Genomic DNA, 14,274 nt, shown 5'->3' on the forward strand with positions numbered 1-14,274 from the left:
TAACCTTTATAGAAGGTCCAGAGTCCAATTAAGAAATTGCAGTACCACAGGTAAGCATACATCTTAGATCAGCTGCACTTGAAATGGGTAAGAACAACACACACACACACACACACACACGCGCGCACTTATGGATCACGAATAGCACTATTCATCTATGATAAACAGTTTCTATACTAAACTGTTATCTCAACAAATGTGATCACCAATGGTTCACAGCTATTTCTTACTCTGTTTAGTACGATACTCTAAACTTTGAGTAACACAATAGGACTCATGTGAAGTGCCCCTAGTGGTGCTGGAAGTGCTCTCACGAAGCGGAGAGAAGTCATGACATTATACAAAAAAGTTGAGTTGCTCCTTGTATACTGATTTGGATCTGCAGTCGTGGTTGCCACCATTTCAAGATGAATGAATCCAGCATAAGCGCTATTGTAAGAAAAAGAAAAGGAAATTTATGAAGCCATCACTGCAGCTACACCAGCAGGTGTGAAAATCTTGTGCTTTTTGTGAAATAAGTTTTTATCTTGTACTGAAAATATAGCTTGTATGTGGGTGCAGGATTGCTATAAGCAAGGCATATCTATAGACTTGAACATGATTGAAGAAAAAGCAAAGTCACTATGACAACCTAAAGCAAAAGTGGGTGAAGGATCTAAAACTGGAAAATTTAATGCCAGCGAAGGATGATCTGATAATTTCAGAAAGAGGTTTGACTTCAAAATATCTAAATAATAGGGGAAGCAGCTTTTGCAAACAAGAGGCAACAGGTGGTTTCCCATATGTCTTAAGAAAATCACTGGGTATTAATTTTGTATCCTGCAACTTTATCAATTCATTGATGAGCTCCAGTAGGTTTCTCACAGCAACATGAGGCTTTTCTATGTCTAGTATCCTGTCATCTGCAAACAGTGCCAGTTTCACTTCTTTTGCAACTTGGATTCCTTTTATTTCTTCTGTTCTCTGATGGCCACGGCTAGGACTTCTGAAATCATGTTGAGTAAAAGTGGAGAAAATGGACATCTTTGAAATTTTCATATTAAGTGAAGTCTGCTGCTGCTGCTCAGTCGCTTCAGTCATGTCCGACTCTGTGCGACCCCATGGATGGCAGCCCACCAGGCTCCCCCGTCCCTGGGATTCTCCAGGTAAGAACACTGGAGTGGGTTGCCATTTCCTTCTCCAATGCATGACAGTGAAAAGTGAAAGTGAAATTGCTCAGTCGTGTCCGACCCTCAGCGACCCCATGGACTGCAGCCTACCAGGCTTCTCCGTCCATGGGATTTTCCAGGCAAGAGTACTGGAGTTGGGTGCCATCGCCTTCTCCTTAAGTGAAGTCAGACAAAGACAAATATCACATCACTCAAATGTGGTGTGATAGAATTCTATTACTATACACTGTCCCATCTCTCTCTTGTGAATGGATAAATGGCACATCAGCCTGTCATCACAGGTAAGTGTTTTCTCTTAAAGTAACAATGTTTTCAGTACTTTATTATAAATATGACTGAAATAGTGTAGGATATAAAAATTTTTAGTGATCCATTCATTACTATATACGCTTGGCTACCATGAAGCAATCCTATCAGTTACACTAGGCTACTATAAAGCAATCATATTGCTGCTTCTTCATTATCGATGCTTGAATCATTATACCTGTAACTATGAATTGCTTTTCACATTATTTATTCATTGTTGATATTTAGTGTTTTGCATCTATAGTCTTTTTGTCATATAAGGCTATATATATATATATATATATGACAATATATATAATATTGTCAATAAGGCAATTGTCTTGACAGACAGTTCTCACAAATGCATGCTGTAAACTTACAATATTGATAAATACAGTCCTGTGAATATATTTTCTCTTAAGATTTTCTTAATAACATTTTGTTTTCTCTAGCTTACATTATTATAAGAATACAATAGCTAATACTTATAGCTATGTCAACTAGAAAGAAAGGAATACATCAAGGTTGTGTATTGTCACCCTGCTTATTTAACTTATATGCAGAGTACATCTTGCAAAATGCTTGGCTGGATGAAGCACAAGCTGGAATCAAGATTGCAGGGAGAAATATCAATAACCTCGGATTTGCAGATGATACCATCTTTATGGCAGAAAGCAAAGAAGAACTAAAGAGCCTTGATGAAAGTGAAAAAGAATAGAAAAAGCTGGCTTAAAACTCAACATTCAAAAACCAAAGATCATGGCATCCGGTCCCATCACTTCATGGCAAATAGATGGAGAAACAATGGAAATGGTGAGAGACTTCATTTTGGGGGGCTCCAAGATCACTGCACATGGTGACTGCATGTGCATGTGCAGTTGCTTTTCACTTGGTATAATGTTTCAGTTATGCAAGATGAACCAATTCCAGAGATCTGCTGGGTAACATTGTGCCTATATTTAACATTACTGTATTGTGTGCCTAAATATTTAAGTGAGTAGATCTGATGTTAAGTGGTTTTACCACAGCAATCATTTGAAAAGTTGGTTGTCTTGCTCCCTCTCCAGGACAGAGTAAGATGATTAAGTGCAAGCATTTAGAGAACTCTTTTATAATGTTAGTGAGAATGTTGATGGGTGCAACCATCGTGGAAAACAGTATTGAGGTTCCTCAAAAAATTAAAAATTAAATTACCATATGATTCAGCAAGCCCACTTCTGGGTTTTAATCCAAAAAATTTAAAATTAGACTCTCCAAGAGATATTTTCATTCCTGTACTTGTTGCAGCATTATTCACAATAACCGATACAGGGAAGCAGCCTAAATGTCCGTTGATGTATCAATGGATCGATATATGATATATACATATCATGGAGTGTTGTGCGTGTGTGTGTGTGTGTGCATCCTCAGTCACTCAGTTGTGTCTGATTCTTTGAGACCCCATGGACTGCAGCTCACCAGGCCTCCCTGCCCTTCACTGTCTCCAAGAGTTTTCTCAAACTCATGTCCATTGAGTCAGTGATGCCATCCAACCATCTCGCCCTCTGCTGCCCCCTTCTCCTCCTGCCCTCAATTTTTCATTCCTAGCGTCAGGGTCTTTTCCAATGAGCCAGCTCTTCGCATCAGGTGGCCAGGGTATTGGAGTCAGATTCAGCATCAGTCCTTCCAATAAATATTCAGGGTTGATTTCCTTTAGGATGGACTGGCTTGATCTCCTTGCTGTCCAAGAGTCTCTCAAGAGTGTTCTCCAAGACCACAGTTTGAAAGCATCAGTTCGTCATCACTCAGTCTTTTTTATGGTCCAACTCTCACATTCATGTATGACTACTGGAAAAACCATAGCTTTGAGTACAGGGACCTTTGTTGGCAAATGGATATCTCCGTTTTTTAATACACAGTCTCACTTCGGAGCCTTAGGAAAACGCAGAGCCTTCAGCGAGAGGTCATTTCAAGGGAAGTTGCCTGGTGGGCTAGAGAGACAGTGGGAGTGGTGAGCAAGGCCAGATCCTCAGATGCAGGGCCTGAGAGAATCCACAGTCTCCTGGACTGGTGACCTTTACCCTGGGTTGAGGGAGCCAGAGACCTCTCCTTAAGGACCTACTCCATTATTTTATCTTGTGTGTAATCGGGCAAATTCTAGGCAAGTTCTAGGTTTTTGTTAGTACTTAAATACATGGAAATATTCATTATTTAGATGAAAGGGTATCTGGGAGGGAAGATACTGCTCCATGACAAAATTTCTAAGAACTCTGAGTTCTTTCCAACTGGGAAAGATTCTACCTCAAGCACATTCTATGTCACATCCTCTGTTGTGAATGTTACATGATTTTCCTTGCTAGGCAACCTTTAGTTCACTGTGATTTTCTTTCCCTAGGAGTTTCGGTAATGTGCTGGGGTTCAAGGGACTAGTGAAACACCATGTGAAATAACTGACCAGCTTAAACTGGTTTGACCTTCTCAAATAGATTGTTGATTAATCACACCTTGAGTCATTTTACAAAGAAACAACTGCATGTGTCCAAGAAGGAACACATGACCTCAGGATGACCCTGGAGCCAAGCTCTTCAGTCTGCAAAACTCAGAGAAGAGAAATATTGCCCTGGGCCATTTGCAAAGTGAGAAGTCCTTCAATGAGGAAAACCTGGCTTCCTGTAACCTGAGTAGCTGAAATGGACTAATTGAAGACTAGCCAATTAGCTTCCAATTTAGAAATTCCCCTGACCCCTTAGATGGCACCCAGGCTCCTGGGTTGAACAGAGATTTGATACCTTGTGTCCTGCATTGGTTGGCCTTGCAGTAAAGCTCTTTTCTCCAAAGCTCTTGCATTAAGTATTGACTTCTCTGAGCATCGGGTAGTGAGCCCATGTTCCGTGAGTTTGGGCAGCCTTGCTGAGGTTTAGGACTTGTGACCATCTGCTTGATGCACTGTAGCCCCTGGTGGGCCCTCAACACCAACCCTGAGTGGTCACCTATACTCAATTTGTCTAGAGAGTTGGCTCTCGAGTTCCTGTTTCCTAGCCATGGCACTCTGGGCTCCTCTGGCTTCTGGGGCTCCTTTCACTTTTAAGGAAGGAAACAGCTTCTGGATCAGATGTCTTTGGGGTGAGTAAACTCCTTAAAATATGCCTGTAACTAAATGTGCTATATGAAGTTAGAATGTGCCTGTAGTCTAATAATCTCATCAGGACTGTGTGTTAGAGAGGATGAGACGGTTGGTTGGCATCACTGACTCAATCAGCATGAGTTTGAGCAAACCTGAGGAGAAAGTGAAGGACAGGGAAGCCTGGTATGCTGCAGTCCATTGGGTTGCACAGAGTCAGACGTGATGAATTGATTGAAAAACGACACCACCACTGTGGGTTAGAGTCCCACCTAGGAGAGTTTCTTCTGTCTGATTAGAATCCTAAGGCTACAGTCCTGGGTTAACGACCCACCCTAAGAGGACAATGTCAGAGGTTAGCGCTACTGAGGTGCTCAAATGATTGAGTTAGAGGTCTGAACACTGGCTTAAGGTTCCAGGCCTTTGGATTTAATTGCCTATGTTTGTCTGTGTCTGACTGTTTTATGTGTTGGGATTGGCTAGTAGGAGTTGGCTATGAGATGAATGTGGCGAGACTTTATTCAGCCTGTAATTAATGAGGGTCCTCTGAATCGGGAGATAAAACACCTTGCTCCTGGACTGGAAACCTTGCTTTATGGAGGTGATGGGGGTTTTCCCCTTTGCCTAAGGTGACAGCACAGAGGTATTGTTACAGATGGATATTCTTTGAAAAAAAAATTATTGGAGATTTGTTGATTTACAATCTTGTGTTAGTTTCAGATGTACAGCAAAGTGATTCAGTTACACATATATTCAATCTTTTCCAGATTCTTTTCCCATATAGGCTATTATAGAATATTGAGTATTTTCTATAATGGTTGTATGTGTATGTTCATCTCAAGCTTCTAATGTATCCTTGCCCACAAAGTTCTCCTTTGGTAACCCTAAATCTGTTTCAAATTGTGCGAGTCTGTTTCTGTTTTGTAAATAAGTCCGTTTGTGTCATTTTAAAAAATTAGATTTGTTATCATCTTTCTAAATTCCAGCAAAAGTGACGCTGATGTATGGAACAGTCTTATGGAAACTGTGGGAGAGGGAGAGGGTGGGAAGATTTGGGAGAATGGCATTGAAACATGTAAAATATCATGTATGAAACGAGATGCCAGTCCAGGTTCAAAGCACAATACTGGATGCTTGGGGCTAGTGCACTGGGACGACCCAGAGGGATGGTATGGGGAGGGAGGAGGGAGGAGGGTTCAGGATGGGGAGCACATGTATACCTGTGATGGATTCATTTTGGTATTTGGCAAAACTAATACAATTATGTAACGTTTAAAAATAAAATAAAATTAAAAAAAAAAGACGGAACACACACACACAAAAAAAATTAGATTTACCTATGAGCAATATACTACGGTATTTGTCTTTGACTTACTCAGACAATCTCTAGGTCCATCCATGTTGCTGAAAATGGCATTCTTTCATTCTTTCTTATGGCTGAGTATCCTTCCATTGTATTTATGTATCACATCTTTTTCATCTGTTGATGGACCTTTAGGTTGTTTCCATGTCTTGGCTCTTGTAAACAGTGCTGCAAGGAACATGGGGGTGCTTGTTCCTATTCAAATTATGGTTTTCTTCAGATATATGCCCAAGTAGTCTATTTTTTAAAATGTATTGGAGTATAGTTGTTTTACAATGTTGTGTTAGTTTTAGGCATATAGCAAAGTAATGCTGTTACACACACACACATATATATGTATAAATTCATTTTCAGTTTCTTTTCTCATATAGGTTATCCCAGAATATTGATTAGAGTTCCCTGTGCTATGCAGGAGGTCCTTATTGGTTATATATTTTATATATAGGGGTGTATGTACATTGATCCCAAGCTCCTGATTTATCCCTCCCTCACTACATTTCCCCTTTAGTACCCATAAGTTCCTTTTCAGGATCTGTAAGTTTTCTGCTTTGTATTAAGTTCATTTTATCAGTTTTTAACATTACATTCCACATATGAAGGATATATTTGTCTTTGACTTACTTCACTTAGTATGACAATCCCTAGGTCCATCCATGTTCCTGCAAATGGCATTCTTTCCTATGGCTGAGTAATATTCCTTTGTATTTCTGGACCACATGTTTATCTACCCGTCTGTCGATGGACATTTAGGTTGCTCCCATGTCTTGGGTATTGTAAATATTGCTGCAGTTTACATTGGGGTAATTGTTCCATTTTCGAATTATGATTTTCTCAGGATATATGCTCAGGAGTCAGATTGCTGGATATTATGGTAGTATTATTTTTCTATTGCGTTTTATTGAGTATAATTAATTTAAAATGTTGTGTTAGTTTCAGGTGATTCAGTTATACATACACATATTCACTCATTTTCAGATTCTTTTGTCATACAGATTACTACAGATTATTGAGTAGAGTTCCCTGTGTTATACAGTAGGCACTTTTGGGTTATTGCTATTATATATATTAGTTGTAGATGTGGGCTTCCCAAGTGGCACAGTGGTGAAGAATCACCTGCCAATGCAGGAGACACAAGAGAAGTGGGTTCAGTCCCTGGGTCAGAAAGATCCCCTAGAGCAGGAAATAGCAACTCACTCCAGTATTCTGACCTGGAAAACTCCATGGATGGAGGGTCCTGGTGGACTACAGTCCATGGAGTCACGAAGAGTCAGACACAACAGTCATGTATGTTTATCTGAGGCTCCTAAATTATCCCTCCCCCAACATTTCTCCAGTGGTAATCATAAGCTTGTTTTCAATATCCATAAGTCGGTTTCTATTTTGTAAATGAGTTTATTTGTGAGATGAAATGAAAGTCACTGTCTTATCCAACTCTTTGCGACCCCATGGCCTATACAGTCCATGGAATTCTCCAGGCCAGGATACTGGAGTGGGTAGCTGTTCCCTTCTCCAGGGGTCTTCCCAACCCAGGGATCAAAGCCAGGTCTCCCACATTGCAGGTAGATTCGTTACTAGCTGGGCCACCAGGGAAGCAAGTTCATTTGTGTCATTTTTTAAAAATTAGATTCCACTTACGAGTGATAACATATGTTATTTGTCTTTCTCTTCCTTACTTTACTTAGTATGACATTCCCTAGGTCCATCCATGTTGCTGCACATGTCATTAATTAATTCTTTTTATGGCTGAATAATATTCCATTGTATATATGTACGACATTTGCTTTATTCATTCCTCTGTTGATAGACATTTAGGTTACTTCCATATCTTCGCTGCGATTCATGGGGTTGCAAAGAGCCGGACAGGACTGAGCTACTGAACTGAACTGAACTGATATCTTTGCTAATGTAAATAATGCTGCAATGAAGATTGGATTGCATGTATATTTATGAATCATGGTTTTCTCTGGATATCTACCAAGAGTGGGATTTGTAAATCATATGGTAATTCTATTTTTCGTTTTTCAAGGAACTTCCATAATGTTCTCCATAGTGACTGTGTCAATTTGCATTCCCACCGAGAGTGCAACAGTGTTCCCTTTTTTCCACACTCCATCATTTGTTGTTTGCAGATTTGGGGATGATGACCATTCTGGCTGGTGTGAGGTGATACCTCATTGTACTTTTCATTTGCATTTTTCTGATAATTAGTGATGTTGAGCATCTTTTCATATGCTTTTTGGTCATCTGTATGTCTTCTTTGAAGGAATGTTTGTTTATACACTCTGCCTACTTTTTTATGGGATTGTTTATTTGACACAGAGGTGCATGAGCTATTTATATATTTTGGAGATTATTGCACTGTTGTTCGCTTTGTTTGCAAATATTTCCTCTCATTCTGTGAGTTGTCTTTTTGTTTTTGGTTTCTTTTGCTGTGTGGAAGCTTTTGACTTTAAGTAAAGGTCACCTGTTTGTTTTTCTTTTTATTTTCATTACTCCAAGAGGTGGATCAAAAACCATTTTACTAAAAGAAAAAAATACTGCTGCAACTTATGTCAAACAGTGAGTGTTCTGCCTAGGTTTTCCTCTGAGGGTTTTATAGAATCTGGGTTTACATTTCGGTCTTTGATCCATTTTGAGTTTATTTTTGTGTATGGTGTTACAGTATGTTCTAAATTCATTACTTTACATGTAACTGTCCAGTTTTTAAGGCACCACTTATTGAAGAGAATGTCTTTTTGGTTTGCTAGTCTTTTGTTCAGGATTTTTCCATCTGGGTTCTTCAGTGATATTGGCCTGTCATTTTCTTTTCTTTTTTCTTCTTCTTTTTTTTTTTTTTTCGTGCGTGCTTCTCTATCTGGTTTTACTCTCAGGGTGATGGTGGCCTCATAGAATGAGCTTGGGAGTGTTCCTCTATCTGTAATTTTTTTTGGAAGAGGTTGATAGAATCTCTAAGTGTTGGATAGAATTACCCAAGAAGCATCCTGGTCCTGGACATTTTATTTGAAAATTTTAAATTACTGTTTCAGTACTTGTGATCCATCTACTCACGTTCTCTATTTCTTCCTTGTTTAGTCTTGAAAGGCTGTACCTCTCTAAGAATCTGTGCATTTCTTCTAGATTGTCCATTTTATTTGCATATAGTTGTTTGTAGTAGTCTCTTATGATACTTGGAGTTCCACACGAGTGTATTCTTAATGAAACCAGTCCTGATTACCTTGTTGTGGTGTGAGCATAAATGTAAGATGAGGGAGTATAAAGCAGGAAAAGTCCCCCCCACACACACACACACAGAAGAATGCACCCTAATCCGGCTAAGGAATTTGATACAATAGGGCACATTCTGGTGTTTCCTCACTAAAAAGTCTAGTTCTATTCTGTATCAGCCAGAATAGCAGGGAGGTAGTACTGAACTACTTTTATGTATTTGGGCATGCATGATGTTAAAAATGAAATGTTACCAGGAAAAATAGCCATTGGTTGTGGTCTTAAAGGCCACAGGCTACATAGAGGCCTTGGAGTGAATGTATTTCCCCTGGAAATTGCCCAGACATCTAGATTGCTTGTCGGTGATCTCTGCTGGAGGGATAAAGTATTTTGGTCATCTACCAGAAAGATTAAACCCCAGCATGCTCAGAAAGGAAGTGAGGAAATCGGTGTTTGAATGTGTGTGCCTCTGAATTGCTCTCTGAAAGTCAGCTCTGCCTGAGTCTAAGACAGCTTCCTCTTTCACTTTCTTCAATGGGATGCAATCACTGTCTCAGCCTCCTACTCCGTAGGTAAGTTTTTCTCCGTGGAGACTGAGACAGAGCCTGAACTTCATAGGACCCTCCTCAGTAGACAAGCATGCCCTCAGCACATGGCCGGGCAGAAACATTAGGAGCCTGTGACCAAATGGGCTCCAGTCTTGGAACTGGTGGGACAGATTCCTTGGAAGCTGGGTAGCACGTGTGCCTTTCAAGCTACAGTTTGACAACCACATATAATAATGGAAAACTTTTCAGGGTTCTTTAAGTGAACCCTCAGATCCAAGCTGGCTACCTTGAGACTGTCCATTCTTCTCAGTGGTTTCTCCAGGGAACTCATACAGCCAATGCTTTCCAGAAACCAAACTAGGAGATGGAATTGGGTCCTAAATTAAGGGGCGATGCCTCAAGTTTGCCTATTTTTCTCCCTAGAGACGAACAAAGCACTCTGAGCCACAGATAGACAAGCCCTGAAGGCTTTCCTACAGCTCCCATGAATGCAAGGGCTTTCCAGGGAGACCTCAAGTTCCTGATAAGAGTGCTGGTTGACATCCACTTTAATCCATGAAGGCTGGGAAGAGGCAGCAAGCATTGTTTTCAGACAGTAGGTCCAGGCTCTGTTTGCTGCCCAAAATGTAAACTATTTTGAGCACTACAGTGGAAGAAATTGGTCAGTCAACTGCAGAGCTCAGTTTGGGCTGAGGAGTGGCCAGGAAGAGCCAAGACAGATGACCCAATAGTAATAAATTCCATCCAGGCACCAAAACGCCAAACTTCAAGCAATAGCCTGAAAAGAGACATGTGAAGGAAACAAAGCCTCTGATAATCACCTTTCTTAAATACCAATTAATCCAACCTTGTCAGTGCTTATGTAACACTCTAGTCCTGGTGGTACAAAACTCTGTGACCTGAGATTATCATTTTCTACACAATTTGAGACTCATTAACCAAATTGAAGATGATTTCCCACAAGCTTGAAGAATGTACAAAGAGAAATGGGGGGATTGAAGCATAAAGCATTGACCAGTTTAAAGTGGTTTTGCCTCCTTAAAACAGGTTGTTGATTAATCAAACCTTGAGTTATTTTTAGAGGCAGCACTATGCATGTGCCAAAAAGGAGCCTATGTTTCCAGGATGACTGCAGAACCAAGAGGGTTCAGTCTGTGGAACTCTCAGAGTAGGAATGTTGCCAGAGGAGAACTGTATGAAGTCCTTCAATACAGAAAATCTGGCTTCTAGCAGCATGAATAGCTTGCTGCTGCTGCTGCTGCTGCTAAGTCACTTCAGTCATGTCCGACTCTGTGTGACCCCATAAATGGCAGCCCACCAGGCTCCTCTGTCCCTGGGGTTCTCTAGGCAAGAATACTGGCATGGGTTGCCATTTCCTTCTTCAATGTATGAAAGTGAAAAGTGGAGGTGCAGTCTCTCAGTCATGCCCGACTCTTAGTGACCCCATGGATTGCAGCCTACCAGGGTCCTCTGTCCCTGGGATTTTCCAGGCAAGAGTACTGGAGTAGGGTGCCATTGCCTTCTCCGATGAATAGCTTACATGAACTAATTCAAGACTAGCCAATTAGCTTCCAAGTTTGCAGTTCCCCTAAACCCTTTCATTTTACCTCAAACTCTGGATTGAGGAGACAGATTTGAGAGCCCCACTTCCTGTCTTATTGCTACTCCACCTTGGATTAAAGTTTGTCTCTCAAAAGCCCGTTCCATAGTATTGGCTTCTATGTGCATCAGGCAGTGAGCCCTTGCTGGGGAACACTAGTGACTGATAGGCCTGGAATTAGATTCCTTTCTGAATTCCTCTAGATCCGATGCTGTTATACTCCTCTTGGCCTAAAGCAGAGCTTGTGTTCCTTAACACTCAAATGTATCTTGGGATAAAAGCAAGGACTCTGGATATATTCCAATACACTTCTTTAGTCACAAAGCCTTGAAGGCTACATCAATAAATGACAGGAATAAAGAAGAGAAACAGATGATAGGAACAGTAAGATCGTCTCTCTGTGCAGTGTCCAATAACCTCAATCAGAATAGCACAAAACCATCTTGGATGGCTTTTTTCCTTTAGAATTCTACTCATATCTCAGATATGGTGACTTGGGTTCTAGATCACTGCAGTAAAGTGAAAATGGCAATAGAGTAAATCATTAGGAATTTGGGGGGTTCCCAGTGCTTATAAAAGTTGTTAATCCTATTGTACACTTACTAGAAGATGTCTAAAAAATGCACATAGCTTAATTACAAATGTGTTACAATAGTAACAAAGACAACTGATCAGAATACCATAAGAAATAAAATAAGGAAAGAGTTTAAAATATTTAAAGAATTAACAATATGTGGAACAGGGACCCCAAGTGAATACATGATGTTGGGAAAATGATGCCATAGACGTGTTCAATGCATGGTTTACCATAAACTTTCAGTTTGTAATGAAACACAGTATTTGTGACGCATGATTACATGCAGTAGAATGTTTGAAAAGTATGCCTGTCAATCAATTAAAACAAGTCATGAGTAGAGACTGACTCTGGCTTTTGAAAAGGATGGAGCAGCATTTTTCGCTGGGACCACGCCTCATTCTGTCCCCTGCCTTCTGTGTTATTTTCCCTATCTCAGGTCAAGTCTGGGACATGAAACTGTAAGGTTTGCATTAGGGACACTGCTCAAGAGTTTGCTGGGATGTGGTGTTCCCCAGGAATCTTTTAATCCAAGAGAGAGACAAAATTTGGGCCCCCATAAGTGGGGACTGGAGAGACAACCACCATAAAATACAGGTCATTCAGAGACCTGCCCAAACTTGCTCTCAGGCCTAGAATGCCCAGACAGGACATTCCCTCTTATAAGCTTTGTAATTCTCTGTGAGGTCAAAGTCTCAGTCTAAGAGAAATGGCCTCAGTTCAGTAGAGGGAGAATCTCAGGTTGGAGGGTCAGGTCCCAGGACTGGCCAGGACCATGGTGAGGTCCCTGAGTGAAGGAAGAAGTATCACTAGACCCACAAATGAGGAGGCTTTACAGACCCCTGCCCCTATTCCTAACCCCAGAGACTCCAGGCAGAGTTATAGGGATGATAAGCCACTTCATTTCTATCTGGTCTCAGCGAGGGGATGGATGGAACCCCAGTTCTTAGGAGGGTGGCATCTTGGCCATCAGCACTGGGAAGATGAGGACCATCAGTGCTGATGAGAGGGTCTCTCCCACAAAGGAGGAAGGCTCATGGAGTGGCGCTCCCCCTGTTAGGGAGAGATGCACAGAGAAGTGCCCTGATTCCCCACTAGGGACTCGGAGAGGTGAGGGCTTCGTTTGGGGGCAGGAGGACTCCAGTCCGTAGTGTGAAGGGTCCTGGGCTCTAACAGACCGCATGGTGAGGACCCTAAGTGATGACCCAGGGACTGCTGAACACTGAACGACAGGGTCCCCACAGAGCCCCGCCCCTTCCATCATCCCTCAGAGATCGTGCACAGGGCAGCCATAGCCGGAAGGGTCTCTGCAGAACTTCCGTGCTGGTGGCGAAGAGCTTGGACTGATGTTCAGCATGTTCGTGTGGCTAAGAGTGGATTGCCAGGACTGATCTGTAGGCAAGGTGAGGACCTGAATGTGGACTCCAGGGACCATTCCCCCGTCCTGTAACAAAGATAACGCCCAAAGTCTCATCTCTGTGATTGGCAGGGGAAGGTTCCTACAACTCTCTTAGGCGGATTTCTTCGGTATATCTTGATCTAAGACATTCTGTAAGGTAAGCGATTACTTGATTCTGTAAGTGAAGGAAACCTAGGCCCTAACTCCAGTCACCGGGAGAGCACTGAGTGCGAACGAGGCATGGGGCAGTAAAGATGGTGACACAAGCGGCACCCATGCACTCAATTCCTGGACTTCTCCCCTGCCGAAACTCTAAGAGGTGAAACTTTGTTTGGAGGTTTGTGGACACAGTTCGGGAAAGGGAGGAGTGTCAGACTCTGAGAGATACGAAGATGGGGACTCTGAATGAGGACTATAGAACACCCCGCCAGGCTTCTTTCCCCCACCCCCAACCCCACCTCTTCTGTCAGTTATCGGAGATCCTGGGTATCACAGCTTTGAGAGGTGAGGAAGAGAGGGCCCAAGCCAGCGGATGTCCCAGTGTTCCTCCAGCAATTCTTCCCACACTTAATGAAGCTGAGCCAAATTCTGTACTTTGTGGCTGAAGATAGCATTCAGTGTTCTATAAGTAGTATAGAACGGGGCATCCCAGAGGGTGCACAGTGTATAATTCCTTGGGGTTTGTGTTCTGTATGAGGAATTTAGAGATAAATCTGTGTTTTTATGTTCTTGCTACTTTTCAAAGTTTGCTCCTCAAAGCTTATAATCTAAGTGTATGAATGACATGAGTCACACTTAGTGTTGTTTATCGTTTTTAACGATAAGAGTTTTTCTGTTGTGTAAAACAAATGGTAAAGCTTCCATCTTATTTAATAAGCTGGTGCAAGATAACCTGGCATTTCAATACGTTATTTCCTTGACAATATGAAAAAATTAAGCAGTGCAATATGTGGGGTCAAGAAGGAAAAACACCAATACAGTATACTAATGCATATATATGGAATTTATAAAGATGGTAACGATAACCCTGTA

General features: G+C 41.5%; 1 protein-coding gene across 2 annotated transcripts in view; it reads left to right on the forward strand.

The window, feature by feature from the left end:
* LOC147340059 (melanoma-associated antigen B4-like) overlaps positions 1–14,274 on the forward strand; it is a 115,223-nt gene that overhangs the window by 84,149 nt on the left and 16,800 nt on the right. The window contains exon 1 of one of the 2 annotated variants that reach the window (XM_086388400.1): positions 3,602–4,556. The exons of the other annotated variant lie outside the window; for it this stretch is intronic. Coding sequence (XP_086244526.1) covers positions 4,546–4,556 — 11 coding nt within the window. The 5' untranslated portion in view covers positions 3,602–4,545. Of the gene's footprint in view, positions 1–3,601; positions 4,557–14,274 lie in introns of those variants that run through there. 2 annotated transcript variants of the gene reach the window in all.

The sequence above is a fragment of the Bos grunniens genome, chromosome X, assembly GCF_055505025.1.
Source record: "Bos grunniens cultivar Pamir isolate PY7600 chromosome X, Bosgru_T2T1.0, whole genome shotgun sequence".
NCBI lineage: Eukaryota > Metazoa > Chordata > Mammalia > Artiodactyla > Bovidae > Bos > Bos grunniens.